The sequence below is a fragment of the Octopus bimaculoides genome, chromosome 18, assembly GCF_001194135.2.
Source record: "Octopus bimaculoides isolate UCB-OBI-ISO-001 chromosome 18, ASM119413v2, whole genome shotgun sequence".
NCBI classification, from domain to species: Eukaryota; Metazoa; Mollusca; class Cephalopoda; order Octopoda; family Octopodidae; genus Octopus; species Octopus bimaculoides.
This window is the reverse complement of record NC_068998.1, coordinates 28,771,883-28,790,588: the sequence shown is the minus strand read 5'-3', so window position 1 is coordinate 28,790,588 and position 18,706 is coordinate 28,771,883. Positions and strand designations below refer to the sequence as shown.

Below are 18,706 nucleotides of genomic sequence, written 5' to 3'. Positions count from 1 at the left end.
GGCTCCTGTAGGATTTTCGAGCGAGATCGTTGCCAGTGCCCCTGGACTGGCTTGTGCGGGTGGCACATAAAAGACACCATTTCGAGCGTGGCCGTTTTCGTGCGGGTGACACGTAAAAGCACCCACTACACTCTCTGAGTGGTTGGCGTTGGGAAGGGCATCCAGCTGTAGAAACTCTGCCAAATCAGACTGGAGCCTGGTGTTGCCATCCGGTTTCACCAGTCCTCAGTCAAATCGTCCAACCCATGCTAGCATGGAAAGCGGACGTTAAACGATGATGATGATGATATGTATGTGTGTTTGTGTGTCTGTGTTTGTCTCCCCACCATGGCTTGTCAACCAATGCTGGTGTGTTTGCGTCCCCGTAACTTAGCAGTTCAGTAAAAAGAGACCGATAGAATAAATACTAGGCTTACAAAGAATAAGTCCTGGGGTCAATTTGCTCAACTAAAGGCAGTGCTCCAGCATGGCCGCAGTCAAATGACTGAAACAAGTAAAAGAGGTATTAATGACCCAAACATATGTGTCAATAGTTGTTTACCTTTAAGACAAGATGAAAACATATGTAAAATAATTCAAGATATTCAACAAATCATTATGTTTGAAAAGCAATAGGTAGCATATTAAAATAACAGCTGTAATATGCTTAAAAATATCAGATTTGATATTTGACTAACAGAAGCTCAAGTATACCCTTTTTTATATTTGTAATATACTTCATTGTTTACCTAACAGTTGTCCAGTAGTAATGCTGAATCATTTCTCAACCATTTCTCAAGGACTTCCCTTCCTTGTAATGATAGGAATGTCAGTTGTATCACACATTTACAGACAATGCCCTTCTCACATTTTAATCCTGACAAAGAAAATTGGTTTAAAATATAATTTATCTGATTTAAATATTTTATTTCTCAGAATACATCACGACCTTGATAGCACTTCCTGATGACTACCACCCCTTTGTGGGCTCAAAATGTCCCCAAGGGGTTGCTGCCATCCAGTTCAAGAACTACTAGTTGAAATGCACAGGTTATAAAACAAAAACTAATACCTGCAGTACTACATATAATCCACATATAAAAAGGCCAATATCCAAACCATTGTGCCTTATCAATTCTATTAATTCCTCCCAAATATATACTATAATAACTAACAAGTAGATAAATTGATAGATATAAGCATAATATAGGTATTGGGTCACCCACCACTAAAACTTAATATACTGGTCATTAGGTTTGAAAAATATAAAGTAAAATGTAACAATTAAGTTTTTCTAATTATTTCTAAAAACAAAAACATAACTGAAATATTCCTTATTAACATCAAATCTAAAACACTTCAGAATATAATGACATTACTGAATATAATTTCTTGTTTTCAAACATAACAATGGACACTGTCCATGACAGAAATCATCACAAAGGTTACTCATGGGTGATACAGTCTTTCATGCTAACTATGCATTAATAATAAGGAGCTGTTATATTTTGCCATTGGACAAAGCAAACCCCACTAGCCTAACCTTGACCAATAATAGCTAATTACAATGCTTTCTGTTTTGAAGAATATAGTAAATAGGCTAGGAATTCCTACTTGTTTAAGGACATCTTTGTTTGGGATGCTGTCCCACTATCTAATGCAAATGATTTGCCTCAAGCAAAACAATTGAAAACCATTCAGGCGAATGTCAACTTAATGAAAAAATAGTCCCAAAGACATCTTGTATGGAGAGCTAGTAACTGGAACCAAACCTGTTGGAAAACCATTTGTACATTGCAACTGTGACATGAAGGCTAGTGACATCTACCTAACAAGCTGAAAAGCATTGAGAGCAAACTGAAACAAGTGGAAACATGTCATGAATACAAACATGTCATGAATACAAACATGATGAACATTTATCAAATGAGAACTGAAGAGTTGGAAAAAGGAATGTTGACAACAGAAACTAACACCAACACATTAAAAGCTAAATACAACCTGAAAAAAACAGGCACAAGGTATGCTGCTCCAGAATTGGGCTATATGTCAATAGAGCTGTTTCAGCTCAAATCCTGACTGATTAGTAATACAAAACTTCATTGTCTCTCTAGACAAATGGATGAGTGAATGATAGAGTGAGTGAGTGAGTGAGAGAGGGAGAGAGAGATTTTGAACAGGTTACATTTACATAATTCAAGAGAATGACAATCTTATGCACAAACGAGATAAGCAAACAAGTAAAATGTTGACCTTATGGCTATTTGCTTTGTTACAAGAAAATGACATTTTCTGATGAGCAGTATGCTACTGTATTTGGTGTTCAAAATGACAGTGTGTTCTGTGTAAAAATTGATATGACATTAATATGAAGATGTTTAAGAATATTCAAAGCAATGCTATGCCAGAAATTTATATATTAATAGAGGAAAGAAAACAAACAAAAAGTGATATAATAAGTACTGGGCTTTAAAAAAATGAGTACTAGGATCAATTCATTGAGCTAAAATTCTTCAAGTTAGTGTCCATCATGGTTGCTGTCTAATGATTGAAACAAGTAAAAGATTAAAAGATAGATTTGGTAAGTGAAGTTTTGTATTGCAGCCTTTTTCAACAACTATACATATTAAATCTGAAACAAAGCATTTCGAGTGATTACACATATCCTGTCTGGAGATAGACTTAGCATGAACGAAGATTTCCCTAAGTGGCAGGATCAAAGCTCTGCACACATGTGTGGTTTTCATACTAAAGAAATAATGACAATAACACTTCCCATTCACATGATTATCGAAATTAATGAAGTTTAGTTGCCAAAACTAGATATTTTCTAGAATTGAAATATGTACTTTTTACCAGATTTATTAAAACTATTATGGATTTGCAAAAGGTCTTAGAAAGATTTCTCAGAAAATAATTTAATCCATTGAGCTTAAGGAGACAGAATCTACCCACCTTTGACCCCTTTGAAATAATCTTCTAGAAACTATCACACCCTTCTTAAAGAGCCCTCAAATGGTAGCAAGTAAGGCTCTTTTATGATTCAAAATGAAGTGGAAATAGGTAAAATTGGGTAGTAATGGTTAATACAATTAATATTAAGTTTAAACTGTTGAAGGTTATTCATTTGTAAGGAAAACATAGATGGATAGCATGTAAAAAAAGGAGGCTGTTCTGAGGATTAAGCCAAATACACAGAATGGAATCTGGAGAATGATATGCAGTGAAGAATGAGAGAAAGTTAAATGTCAAGTAAGAAAAGTCTGTTTGGGTAGAGTTGGTATATGATCAACAAGTTCAGAGAAACAGAGGTGGGGAGATTATAATTTAAGATACAAGACATAAAGTGAGGACACAGCTGAGCGATAGCTAAATGGATGAAGAGTTTTGGTGAATAAAGACTTGTTATTGTTTATCTTCATGTCAGTCCCGATGAAACAGATGTATGTTAAAAGGCATTCCAGCTGTGATCATCCTGTCTTTTTTTATCACTAGGATTACATTGTCATACTCATTTTAAGATGGAATTTATGTGTTATTTCTAGTGATCAAGTGGTTACATGAGGCTATTGTATTCCAAACTATGAGTTTGTGTAGTGCCATATAAGATTATATATATTTTGAGTTGTTGGCACTCCATCGCTTATGATGTCGAGGGTTCCAGTTGATCCGATCAACGGAACAGCCTGCTTGTGAAATTAACGTGCAAGTGGCTGAGCACTCCACAGACACGTGTACCCTTAACGTAGTTCTCGAGGATATTCAGCATGACACAGTGTGACAAGGCTGACCCTTTGAATTACAGGCACAACAGTAACAGGAAGTAAGGGTGAGAGAAAGTTGTGGTGAAAGAGTACAGCAGGGTTCACCACCATCCCTTGCCGGAGCCTTGTGGAGCTTTAGGTGTTTTCGCTCAATAAACACTCACAACGCCCGGTCTGGGAATTGAAACTGTGATCCCGCTGCTCTAACCACTGGGCCATTGCGCCTCCACATATTTTGAGTATATAGCATAGATTTAGCAAAGAGAATGCATACATGTGTATAAAACTGTTTGCTAGAATGATATTAAGAAGGGACCTTAATGTTGATAGAAAGATAGAGTATTTGTTAAATACATGATTTCATTGAAATGATATAATTATCTATTAAGTGCATGGGTGTGCTTAATTATAGGTAAGGACTCAACAATGAATCAGAATTGTTATTGTTTGTGCATTGTACACAATATTTTAGAATATATTTCTAGAGTTTATATTTTGTTTCTGACAATGTTCATTGTAGATATAACAACAGCATCTATCAGCAGGTCTTAATGAACAATTTCTGTAGGTACGACAGAGCTGTATGTTATGAATATAAGTTGGTCATTGAATATAAAGAGTAGAAATAACTGCTTAAAATTAGATGGATGCTGCTTATCATCCCACAACTTATCATTCTGCACACAGATGCATTTTGGAACACTACAGATCATAAAATACATTGTCAAGGAGAAAATAAAACACTTCTATTGGTTTCCAAGAATGCAGCCAACAAAAGCAGTAATGTCTTTAGAATGAGTGGTATTGGTAGCCTACTGATATCAATTATTTCTAACAATTAAGTGGCATAGGTAATAAATGTGAAACTAGTTATGAAGACAGTTGCTATAATATTTAGTAATGTGAGTTCACTGACTTTTAATTCAAAGATCACTTCCTATTGTTTCTCGTGAACTGGAGGAAATGCATTGCATTGCAAGATTTGTAATGAATGCACACAAATATGAAAATAGTTTAAAAAAAGTAAAAGACTGAGAAAAACAATCAAGCAGACAATTTATGAGAGGGGAAACATCTAAGTAAAAATATTTTTACTAATTGTAGTTTAATAAATATTTTTACTAGGCACAGGAGTGGCTGTGTGGTAAGTAGCTTGCTTACCAACCACATGGCTCTGGGTTCAGTCCCACTGCGTGGCACCTTGGGCAAGTGTCTTCTACTATGGCCTTGGGCCGACCAAAGCCTTGTGAGTGGATTTGGTAGATGGAAACTGAAAGAAGCCTGTCGTATATGTGTGTGTGTATATATATATATATATATATATATATATATATATATGTGTGTGTGTGTGTGTGTGTGTGTGTGTGTGTGTTTGTGTGTCTGTGTTTGTCACCCCACCATGGCTTGACAACCAATGCTGGTGTGTTTACGTCCCCGTAACTTAGCGGTTCGGCTAAAAGAGACCGATAGAATAAGTACTAGGCTTACAAAGAATAGGTCGTGGGGTCGATTTTCTTGACTAAAGGTGGTGCTCCAGCATGGCTGCAGTCAAATGACTGAAACAAGTAAAACTGTAAAACAGTAACTGTAGTTTAATAAAATCTAATCCAGCTCGGATAAACTGGTCTTATCAACTTGATATGTGACAGAGACACCTCTAAATAGAACCATGGATATTAAAATGATTTCAGAATGTAAAAGAGTTCAAAGATTGTACCACCTTTGACCACATGTAGGCCCTGTATTGCATTGCTTTTAGGAGTCAGTCCATCAAAAGCAATTACAAGACAACCAGGAGCCTTTATGTAGCCTCTCACTCTGCTAGAAATAGAAGCCAATTCTCCCTTAAAGCCCTCCCTGCTACCTTAAAAACATTTTTAAAAAAACACATTCAAAAATGTAACCCTAGATACATAATGATTAAAATAAAAATTGGAATAGTCATGGCTGGAATGCCTTTTATCTTAAGTCTGCTGGATCAAAGCCAACTAATACTGGCATTTCTCTCTTTTTGCTTTTGTATTTATGTATCATTAGTGTTGTAATGAAGGTACCCATTATTTTCCTTCAGATTATTTCTACTTCAGAGCTAAAAATAATACATGCTCTGCGTAGACTCTAATTAATACAGGATTACCAACTTCCCTGTAAGAATCTTACAAACTCTATGAGCAGCATCCAGTATTGAAAGGATTTTGTATTGTTTTTAATAGTGTAAGTTACTTTATGATTTACAGCATTAAACATAATAGAGCTTTGTGTATTATACAGAAAGGATGTATCTCTTTTTTATCTTGTATTTTTACATGATTTTCTATGGTTGTTAATGCTTATTTCAAAATGATTAATAATACTTCTTTCTTTCAATTTCTGATTTAGTAGACAGAAACTGAAAGAAGCTCATCATTATATATATATGTATATATGTATATGTATGTATGTATATGATATATATATATGTGTGTGTGTGTGTGTGTGTGTGTGTGTGTGTGTGTGTGTGTGTATGTATGTATGTATGTATGTATATGAAAATTTGAAGTATGTAACAGAAGCAGCCCAATAATAAAAACATTATCATTGCAACATACTTAATGCATGTGTGTCGTTTAAAAACCAGAAACTGCAAGGAAAAATCCCTTTAAAAACATATAACATTTAAAAATACACTATATTCCAGAGCTGTCTAGCAGGCATGGATTAGAGGCACTGGTGTGGTTTATAGGCAAGGGCGTGGCTATAGGCATATGCGAAGCTGTGTGGTAAGAAGCTTGATTCCAGGTTCAGTCTCACAGCATAGCACCTAGGGCAAGTGTCTTCTACTGTACTCTCAGGCTGACCAAAGACTTGTGAGTGGATTTGTTCGGTGGAAACTACATATCTATGCGTGTGCATGTCTTTGTGTCTGAGTTTGTTCCCACTCACTGCTTGACAACCGGTGTTGGTGTGTGTATGTCCCTGTAACTCAGCAGTTCAGCATAAACAACTGATAGAATAAGTACTGGGTTAAAAAAAAAACCTGTTGTCAATTTGTTCACCTAAAAGACCCTTCAAGGCAGTGCCCCAGCATGGCCACGGTCAGATGACTGAAACAAGATACACACACACACACACACACATAGTATGTATGGATGGATGGATGTGTGTGCGTGAATCTGAGTTATGTGTTTGTGCCTCCTTGTCTTGACATCATGTGATCATTGTAAACATGTGTTACCATAGGACAAGCGATGTCATTCCTTTCCAGTCAGTAGAAACGAGTGGAAGCAAGTGAGGGTTGGCAATAGGAAGGGCATCTGGCTGTGGAAAATCTGCCTCATGGAAAAGTGAATGTTAAAATGCTGCTGATGGTGTGATGGTGGAGGTGGAGGTGGTGGTGGTGAAAGTGTTCAGTTTTCAGTCTGCGAGGCTATTTATTATTAAGGACTATTTATCTAATTTTATTTACTTCAGTATTTGAAAAGAATATCATCAATGCCTTTTAATATCTAAATTTTTAGAATAGCAGCCAGTGATAATTCTTATTTTCCTTCACATGATGGCTTAGCTTGGTTATAGAATTATTGATTGAGACATTGGGCTAAACAATACTTTAATGTGTAAAGATATGCAAACCATCCTTATCAAGACAGCTTGGGTTCATTTATTATGGATGAATGAAATTATGACAATTCATATAAAACATTTGTACTACAATACTTCTTTCCTATTGAAAGTCTAGTTACTTTCAATTTGTCTGCTACATTCTATAATCAGATCTTTGCAGTAGTTAAGAAAGCCTGACTTCTTATTTTGATGTAATCTATCAATTAACAGATAGCAGTGATAGCATTATATCAAAGATCTAAAGGTGAAAAAAGACTAAAAGTCTGCTGACAACAGACTCTGAAGTCTTTTTATAATAATGTGTTTCGTGATTATAATGCATGTTTTACTGTCATGGTGGTATTTTGGCAGAAATATAAGCTGTTGAAGGAATATAAGATACAGTCTAGCAATACAATAGGTGGATCTTTTTTAAAATGGGGGCCACATTTTTCATTAACGAAACACTTTGAAACTTGGAACACTGGTAGAATGTGTCATATAAAACATCTTTTTCTCTTAGTCTTCTTTAAAAAAAAAGAAATCCATAAGTTATTCCATGTTAAAGTTGTCGTATTTCTGTAATTTCAACCAATCACTGACATCCATTCAGCTGATATACATTAAGTGCCGACTACATAAACAAACGATTCTGAAACAATTAACCCTAACCCTAACCCTAACCCTAGGGTTAGGGTTAGGGTTAGGGTTAGGGTTAGGGTTAAAGCAAATTTAAAATGAAAAAAGCAAATAAAATGAAGGTATGGAGATTAAATACGCTTTACATCGCTTAATCAGCCAAAGGAGTAAATGTAAACAACTGAATACTTGTCAGTGATTGGTTGAAATTATCGAAATAAGACAATTTTTTACATGAAATAAATTCGAATACAAAAATATTTTTCTGTTCTATAACACAAAATAGATAAGTATACGAAGTTTGAAAGTTTTTCCGTACCAAAAACACTACGTAAAACATTAATGAAAAATGTGGCCCCCATTTTAAAATAGATCCCAATAGGTTACGGAATATTAAATGGTGTATAGCATGACTAAACATTCAACTTTTTCTTTTCATAATCTGTTTGATCAAATTTAATTTGAGATGTAATTTTAATCTGAAATACTACAACAATTTTTAACACAAACACAAGGCTGCAAGTTTTGGAAAAGTGTATATTCAAAAGTCTTTGTTTTATCAATGTCAGAAGGATGAAAAGCAAAGCCAACTCCAGCAGAATTTGAAATTAGGACATAAAGTAAATACTGCAGAGCATTTTACTGGTTGCTCTACTATTCTGCTACCAAAGTACCTCTCTGAGGCTGAAATATAACATTAACATGTAGTAAGTCATAAGGTATAGAATTCCTACATTACAGTTATTTGAGTATTCAGGAAAACTAGTTTCCTGAATAAAATTATGAAGCTGACAGTCAAATAGTTATTAATTGAACTTTAATTAATAAATTATTCTATGAAAAAAAAAAAGCAATATATATTAACAACTATAAACAAAAAGTTTTTATACATGTTCATATTTTTAAGTGATGTGGATTTTATGTAAATTCAAATGGCTTATATAACAATAAAAAAGAAGCTGATGTGATGCTGTGAAATGCAGTTTTTACACATTAAATTTTGAAGTATAAGCATACATTTTCCTAAATGAATACATGAAAAATGTTGAATGTGAAATAATAGATTAAAAATGTGGGCCAGACCGCAGAACTTTATTGAATATAACCTCTTGTTTTGAACACTAAATAGTAGTAAACTAAAGAAGCAAATTATTTACTTGGACATCAGGAATAAATGATGATTTTCAACACCTTATTCATTAAAGCAAATCTATTATAATATATATCATTTGTACCTTGGTAAATCTGGCACTAACAAAAAATACTGTGGTGTTCCTGTTCATTGGTGCCCTGAGCACTTTACCATACAACAAAGTGTGTCTGCATACACACAGTAATGAAAACTAGATGAATAAATTGACCCAATGTCAGTTTTCAAACTTCAATTTTATGTAGACTTCAATCCTGTCTCAATATCTTGAGTGATTTATGGCAGTATCTATATTTGGTTCAAATTCTATAAACCACCCCATTGTCTTTATTTCTTTAGATGTTTGTATAAAGTAAGCTTATATAAATTAATCATTTAATCTTGCTCTGAAGTAACTTTGAGGCTTAAACCTTATGAAAGAATATGCATAGCATCATAATTCCATTGGGTTTCATCCAGTTCCAGAGTAGCCTAATCCATATGCATTTCAGACAGATTGTAGCCGGTCTATATGGATATTTTAAAATTATTCAAGCATTAGTGTACATTTGACACTAAATAAATTACAGAAGTCATATAAGAGACATTAAAGAGAAAATGGATTAATGATGCTTAAGTCTGTTAGGATTATCATTTTATTTTGACGTTCATTTATTTACATCACTGGATGAATGAATGGCTTGTGAAAGCTGTACAAGTTATGTACAAAGGTGAAGATAGTATTTCCAAAACAAAGGTATAGTCGGTAGGGCAAGAAGAAGTTGGAAAATGTTCTGGGAGCTATTACCACTGCAGGCAACACAGGCTTTTCCCCTCAAAGTGAAGGGCAAATTGAGGCGTTAGGAAGGGCATCCAGCTGTAGAAACTCTGCCAAATTAGATTGGAGCCTGGTGTTGCCATCCGGTTTCACCAGTCCTCAGTCAAATCGTCCAACCCATGCTAGCATGGAAAGCGGACGTTAAACGATGATGATGATGATGATGATGTAAAAGCTGGGCACATAGACACCAACTGAGAAAAAAATACTAGGTATAAGGGAAATCAGATGTAGTGTGCAAGAGATAAGACTGTGTTGGTATGGGCTTGTGATACATATAAAAGATGGTTGTTGCATAAGGGAGTTAGAGGGGTCCATAGAAGAAGATCAAAGAAAACTTAGAACAGATGAAGGCTGACCTAAAAACACTGCATCTCATGGAGGAGCTGACAAAGGATCATATTGTGTTACATGGTGCTACAGAAGGCCCCAAACAACTGTAGTGAAACAGGCAATGAAATGATGGAAGTCACAGAGGTTGGAATGCCTGTCTATATGGGTATTAGTATGTATGCAAGTGTGTATGCAAGTGTGTGTGTGTGTGTTTACTGCCACTTTCTGTCAGATGATTACTATTTCTCTTCCCATTCACTTTAGTCATCTCTCACACTCATGTCTACCCATCTCTCATCTCTGCATCACAAACTATGGAGGACTGCCTTGCACATGCCCATTCACTCTAGACTTTACCATCCACCACTAGGTCTATATATGTGAGACTGTCAATTAGTCTACTCTCATCTCTCTAGTTGTGTCCACCTTCCCTCCTCCAGCCATCTTCCCACTCACTTCATTCATCACTCTCCTCCTTCATTCATATTTTTCATCACTATCATTTCTTTGTCCCTTTTACAATACTGTCCTATCCCCACAGCTCTTCTCTCCCCTTCTGACCTACCTACATGGTCCCTACACTGGTCTTTCCTTAATGGCTCTCTTTGGATCCTTGCCTCCTTCACTTATTTCTCTCTTGTTCTCTTCTTTCCATACCTCCTCCCCCTACTTGTTCTTATTATGTGGGATAGCCTTTCCACCACCTTTACAACTCTGTCTGTTCCTCTCTTTCTCACTAACCCCTAATTAAGCCCTTTCCTTTCCCTTGGCTCTTTCATACGGTGTCTACTCTATTATTCTCTCTATTACCATCCTCTCACAACAACAAATCTGCTCTCCTCATCATATTTTACCTTCTCCCATTGCCTTACCTTGAATCACCACACCCTGTTTCCTATACTCCTTTAATGATAGGGACTCCTTTAGGTCCTTTAGCCTTGCAAACCTCACTTAGTGCTAGTGCTACAAAAAAGTACCCAGCACACTTTGTAAATTGGTTAGCATTAGGAAGGGCATAATGTGGTCCTCCAGCACATTTGATCCAATTGAGTCAGCCAACCCTTTCTAGCATGGAAAGCAGACATTAAGTGATGATGATGATGATGATAACAATGACAATAATGATGGAAGAAGAGGACCATGACATCAATGGTCAAGGGAAGGGGAAGCGTGAGAAGGGAAGTGTGGGGGAGACAGGACAGAGTTGGCCGCTTTTCGCTGGATGAGGCATCATGAATGGATGTCAGGAAATTCGCTCCCGGGTTGGTCAGATAGCAGCTGCTTGCTTATACTGGGTGACAGGGTGGAGCAGGATCGCTGGAGTGTCTACTACTAGACAGGCACAGATGAAAGAGGAAGGCAGGTGAACCTCTTTTCATTTCCCACACATGAAAAGCTATTTCAGCAATTGTATACAGGCGTTGTTGTCCCCTTCATATATGATGGGAGGCAAAGATAAGGATCGGCAGTGATGTCATCAGATCTTTCTATGGCGAAGGTGATGTAGTAGCCTGGATTCAAAAGGTCAAATTTGTGGCCAGGCTACAAGGCATCGAAGATGTAGTGAGCCTCATGGCCCTGTATTCGGAGTGGAGTGTGCTGGTACTGTACCTTGAAATGGAAGAACAACTGAGCAGGGCGAAGATCAAGCAACGCTTGAGAGAGGCTTACACAGATGGAGTGCACACCGCATTTGCTAAGCTGGGAACAATCTGATGAAGAGGGGAACAGGTCGACAAATATGCTGTGGAGGTATAGAGCCTAGTTGTGTTGTCTGGTCTTACTGGTGTGGGACTTGAGAAAGTAGCATGACTGGCCTTTGTGAATGGCTTTCCCAACATGTCGGGGCAACTACAACAGTTGCCAGGCAGCAACAAAATGGCGATGAGCGAGCTCATCGTTCAAGCCCACACAAAACACCAGGCGGAAGGCAGTGGTGATAGCGGCTGCAGAAGCCCACGATGGCTGGTGAAGGATGGAAAAAGGCCTGCTGTGGAATGACAGCAGCCATTCACAGGCCCGTGTTTTAAGTGCAGAGGGCTGCACATGACGAGGGACTGCACAGAGCCTGGACCGGTTTGCTGCTGGTGCAAATAGACTGGGCATATCACCTAAAATTGTAGCCAGGGAAAAGGCCATGGGGAAGTTGTTGTCTCTCAAACTTACCCCACGAACGAGTAGAGGCATTGGGGAAGTCACTGCCTGTAGTTTAGGTCGTGGGCTGCACAACGACTCTCTTGACCCTAAAGGTGACAAAGAAATGGAAGGGGACAAGTAGCACTGGGCTGGTCGATGGCAGCGAAGTCGAATGCAAGGGTAGCAGCGATGTGGATATAGTGGTGCAGGGGACAATGCTAAGGCTGCGGGTGATCGTGATCAACTATGTGGTAGACAGAATTGATGTGGTAATGAGGATGGATGTGATCAACCGCCTTGGAGGTGTCAGTGTTAGAGGCATTGTGCACCATGAGTCAGGAATGTGAGTGAGAGCAGAGCCCTGCGAGGAGCTGCACTGCCTATGCCACTGAAGACAAGGATTTTCAGGCAGCGTTCAATGGTCAGCAATGGACAATAGAAAGAGGGACCCCATACTCTGAAAGGGCACACCAGGAGTGAGTTTGAAGAAGAAGTAGAGAAGTGGATTAAGGAAGGTGTCCTTATCCCGTGGAAGGAGGAGGTGGTGAGCAGAGTCCTACTTCTAATTGCAGTGGTGCAGCCAACAAAGGGCAAAGTTAGACAGGTACTGGACTTTTGGGAGATGAACGGCCATGTATTGTGTCACACAAGTGGCAAGGTGACCAACATCTGCAATGAGATGCTGCACGTATGGAGGCAGTCGACTAAGGCAATGATGATCGTCGATTTGAAGTTGGCATATTTGCAGCTCCATGTGAGCAACAAATGTGGCAGTACCAACAGATGCAACACAAGGGCCGAACATTTTGTCTGACAAGGCTGGGCTTTGGACTGAATTTTGTGCCGAAGATCATGGCAACAGTGCTCAAATCCATCCTGGGAAAGGGCCACCAGTTCCTACATAGATGACATCTTAGTGGACAAGACCATAATGCCTGCCACAGAGGTTGTGAGACATCTGAAGAAATTCGGGCTAATTGCGAAGCCACTAGAGCCAATGGCTGGAGGAGCTGCACTGAGGGCTTAAGCTCCAGAGAGACAGAACAGGTGAGTTGGTGTTTCATAGGGGGAATGAGATCCTAGAGCTGGGTACCAATGTCAGCAGGAGAGAACTGTTCTCAATGTGCAGGAAGTTAGTAGGTTACTACCCGATTGTGGGGTGGTTCCATACAGTATGCAGTTACATCAAGTGACGAGAAGAAGGGGAGAACTGAAGTGACAAGCTGGGAGGGGGGATGGTAGCAATGATGCAGGAAATCCTGGAGAGGAAGACCCAGTCAGAGGGAACTGGCATGTACCCAAATCAGATGGTGGGACCATATGGTGTAATGCTAGTAGCATTGCAATAGGGGTTGTGTTGGAAATTGATGGTACCAAAGCAGAGGATGCAACCTAGCTTCAAAAATCAGACAACTACAACCACATCAATGTCACTGAGTTGATGCTGAAAGAAGTGAATTTGGCCTTGAAATGGGGGCTGTGCTCCATTGAAATCTGGATGGATTCAGCTACCATGCTTGGCTGGGTAGTATCAGTGATCACCGATGAGAAGAGGGTGTGAATCAAAGGGCCTGCAGAAATGCTAGTGAAGCACTGCCTAGGGATTTTAGAGGAGCTGATTGGCAAGTTCAGCCTGAAGCTGAATGTGGTCTTTGTGCCTTCAGAGAGAAACAAGGCAGATGCTCTTAGCAGGGTAAAAAAAGGCCTGGTTAGGGGAGCCAGAAGAATCGAAGCAAGGGGGAGCCACAGTGTGTCAGTTAAATTGACTCCAAGCTAAGGAGACTGTATGACATGCATCATATGGACGTGGATAGGACCCTGTGTCTCACCAGGTGGATTGACGCTGACATTACTAGACAGAGCATCGAAAAGGTGGTCAAGAACTGTGACAGGTGTCAATCCATCAACCTTGCTCTGGGTGTGCATGAGCAGGGAAACATTTCGGTAGAGCACAACTGGAGACAACTAGCAGTGAATATAGCACACTACTGGCAGAGAATGTATCTCTCAATCGTCAATTGTGGACCAGGCTGGATGGCCATTTGGAGGGAATTGAGGACAGGCACTGCAGATAAGATGGCACCTATTTTAAATGAGGTATTCTTAGAGTGGGGCCCAGTGAACGAATTGCTGATGGACAACAGCACAGCATTTCATTTGGAGGCACTGAAGGAGATGCTTGACAGGTGAAAAGTGCACCGCTGTTTCAGAGCAGCATACAAGCCAAGTGGAAATGGGATCATGGAGAGACATCATCAAACGATCAAGGCCATGGCAGAGAGGGGACATGTCTCACTGCTGGAAGTGGTGTTCTGTCACCCCAATCAGGACAGGCCAAAGAGTTCATGCCACATAGAGCAATATTCAAATATAAACAGCAGCATCCAAGTAAACCATCGAGATACCCTGTAGAAGAGAGAGGGCCTGACTTTGTGGAGGTGGGAGATGAAGTCTGGGTCAAGCCATCAAAAGTATGCTGCACAACTCAGTGGAACAGAGGAATGGATGGTAGATTTCGACATGGAGTGAAGTGAGGAAGTGATCTTTGAGATCAGTGGGTCATGTGGGAATGAGCCAGAAGAAGAGGGCCATGACATCAATGGTCAAGGGACTGACCGGACGGGGAAGCGTGAGAAGGGAAGTGTGGGGGAGACAGGACAGGAGTCGGCCTCTTTTCACCAGCTGAGGCATCGTGAAGGGACATCAGGGAATTCGCTCCTGGGTTGGTCAGATAGCAGCTGCTTATACTGGGTGACAGGGTAGGGCAGGATTACTGGAGTGACTACTACTAGACAGGTGCAGATGAGAGAGGAAGGTAGGTGAACCTCTTTTCATTTCCCACTCAAAACAAAGATGTAACTATGTTTTTATAGAAACTGAATACAATCCAGATTTACATGCTCTCACCATGGTGTTTAACTCCAATATTGTTTTAGAGAAAATTTTATTATATATTCTTATATAAAATTAATCTAACTTGATTGTATTATAGGTTATTGCAAAGTTATTGTGTATTACATATTTAATTTAGCTAATGAATTATGGCAAAATAATTTGAAAACTTCTCAAATAAAAATAATGTTTCAATATTCTTCACTTCAAGGTAAATGTTAATAAATTATATTTTCAAGTTTTTACTATAATTGATTGTTTTCTGTTATAACTTGGTATGTTTTCTAATGAGAAACAAAATGAATCTTACATAACTGAAAGGCTAATTATAGAGATTATTGCTTCCTTACAACCATTAATATTATCTCACTTAAAACTTGTTGTGGTAAACTTTTCCTTTAATCTTTCTAGAGTTGATAAAATAAAGCACTGGCATTGATTTGATTGACTATCCTTCTCAAAAACATTGTGGCCTTGTGCCAATGTTTTTTACTGAAGTGATAGATATGATAAAAAACCAAATTTAGTACCATTCTTCTATACTCTGAAATAATTTTCTGCTGAGGAGAATTTGTTCTTAATCCTTTCAGAGTTAATAGAAAAAAAGTGTTCAATGGCTCAATCCAGTCAACTATACCCACCAAATACAATTGTGCCAATGTAAGAAATCAATACAATTCTCACTAAAAAACATTAAAGTGAAAATGATTCGGTGTGTCTATTATGTTGTGTGAATGAGAGAGAGACATGCTAACTTGTAAATAAATTTTACTTGACTAGATAAACTAGAACCATTATTTTCATCAGGTAACCCAAGGTAAGAATTTTTAAGATTTTACCTGCAAAGACAACACAATGTGTGATATAAGAGTTCTAGCTAAATAATATTTATGTTAAACTCATGTGAGCTGCTTATATATTTGGTCATTTTGTAGTTAATCTATCGTGACAGGATTAAGTTCATAATTTGTGATGTTAAAGATCAGACATCTAGTTTGGTAAATGTAAAATCATTATCTTGAAATAATTGATTCATAAAAACAATATCAAAGACCTAAAATATTGAGAATAATAATGAACGGAAAATTTTGTAATTTACCAACAATTATTTGTTTTCTCTAATATAAATTATGATTATTAATGAGAGAATGTTATAACTATATTTATAAGTAAATAACAAAGGTAATCATTCATTTATTAAAATGATATCGCTCTGACATTTCTTTTCTCTTACAGATTATTATCAATCAATATCTGAAATACCAATTAAACAGTTAAACACATCTCACCCATCTCCTCTATCCCTCTATCTTGATGGGTTCTCTCACACATGGTCATTGAGAAACATTATGATTGTATAGAAAATATTATATTTAAATAAATGACAAAAAAATTTAGACTTGAAATATCAAGCATCTTATTAATTTCAAAATTATTTTTCACTTCATTGCTATCATAAGAGAAAAAAAAGGATTGAACTAAATAAAATACTTTGATTACATTAAAATGTGATAAGAATTACCTTTTAGCCAACTCTAGTTTTAGCTTCTGTGTCCTGCTTGAATGAAATATTACAGATCCTTTAGTTGAGTGGCCAGTCTGCATCTCAACAACTGAATTAGAAAGAGAGCGGTGAACGTACATGACACCATGATTTGATATTGTAGAAAGATATTGTGCCATTTTACTCCAAGACAGGTTATATATTTCAGATAATTCACCAGTTCGTTTCCTTAACGAATTATGTTGGTGTATAAAAGTGTAGGATTGAAGTTATACTATTATGGAGTTAGAAGTAACATTATTTCTGATTTTTTAAAAATATTTTCTCGCAAATGAAATGATATTGAAATGTGTAAAATATTTTAACTTTTATATTCAAGTTATAATAATGTAATAACTGTAGCAATAGAGAAGTGAAGTAGTTTCCACATAATAATATGTGTTCCAATATGAATTGAATTTAATCTAATGTGGTAATATCAGTGATAGTGCTGAGAAATTCAGACATTAAAAAATACTCATATAATTAAACCATAAATTTTAAGTTATATATCTTTGCAGAATTTTTTTTTTTAAATCATCTATTCATTGTATTTTTTTAAAAGTTTTTGTTTGAAACCAATATTATAATTTAAACTTTTTCTTTTCATTTCAGCCTTTTCCAAAGTATTTGATGTAAACATTTTTCAGTGGAGTATTTTCAACTTTAATCCAAAGTGTATGTTATCTCACTAAGCTTTCAAATATGTTAAATATCATTTCCTACTTCAAGAAAACTATCCAAAATGTAAATCAATTCTGTGATTACTTGTCAAGTAATTCTTGGCTCCTCTGTATCATCTTGTTAAATGTCATACACTGTAATTAGATTTAGGATAACCTTTTGTTTCAACATCTACTTGGAATGAAGAAAAGAATCGTTTTCTGTTCTTTTTTCTTTTCCTTATTATTTTGAATAGACGATATTTTTCACCAGCAGCACTTGTAAACCAATCATCAACCCTTATTGTTTTGCAAATAGGCAGGAAGTAAACTTGTGATTTATATGTCAATACAATTAAGAATAATTGTAATCATTTTTGCTATTCTTTACAAGAAGTTATAACCAGAATATCTTACAGCCCTAAAGAAATGCGTGTACATTATACATATATGTGTATATAGGTGTATATGTATATGTATGTATATATATATATATATATTATATTATATTTATATTATTATTATTATTATATATATATATATATATATATATATATATATATATATAAGATGTATATTAAGATAGAAATAAACAGATAGATTGAGAGATAGATAGATGTCACCTCATTTATCCGTGTGAGGTAGAAAGTACTAAGGTAGGAGTGAAGGTTTGTTCTGTAGGTTAGCTACTGATTTCATCCAACCACAGATAAGACAACTACATGGCAGTAGGATACAATCAAGAAGTTGCTTTCAAGTACTGTTTGTTTTTATATTACTCACACAATATATACTTTCTATTAATAAACAGCACAGCATACTACTCCAGTGAATATTACTACGATCTGTAACAGGTCTACTCATATCTTTGTCCTCATAGAAAACTGACATTCTCTCTACACAGGCAGATTAAGAAATAAATGTTATTTCATCTCCTTACTAATGAATTTTACGCACTTCAACCAGAAAACCACTATTACTTTCAACATCTTTTTAATATTAATGTTTAAGAAACATGTATTTAAATACATTGCTATTTTTATACCAATTTCCTCCTGCTTGTTTAGTTTGTAAACTGAGGCATGTGTTTTTAGAATAGATGTTCTCTGACTACTCAACCATATTGGTACCAATCTAATATAAAATACAGGCTTATGTTCCAATAAATTATTAATAATATATTAAAGAAAGCATTTCACACATATATAT

General features: G+C 36.7%; 1 protein-coding gene across 5 annotated transcripts in view; it reads right to left on the bottom strand.

The window, feature by feature from the left end:
• The window catches only part of LOC106867760 (cAMP-specific 3',5'-cyclic phosphodiesterase 4C), a 704,791-nt gene that overhangs the window by 334,901 nt on the left and 351,184 nt on the right, over nucleotides 1-18,706 (bottom strand). For 3 of the 5 annotated variants that reach the window (XM_014912731.2, XM_014912732.2, XM_014912733.2), the window contains exon 1: nucleotides 16,815-17,121. The exons of the other annotated variants lie outside the window; for them this stretch is intronic. In XM_014912731.2, coding sequence (XP_014768217.1) covers nucleotides 16,815-16,975 — 161 coding nt within the window. In that variant the 5' untranslated portion in view covers nucleotides 16,976-17,121. Of the gene's footprint in view, nucleotides 1-16,814; nucleotides 17,122-18,706 lie in introns of those variants that run through there. 5 annotated transcript variants of the gene reach the window in all.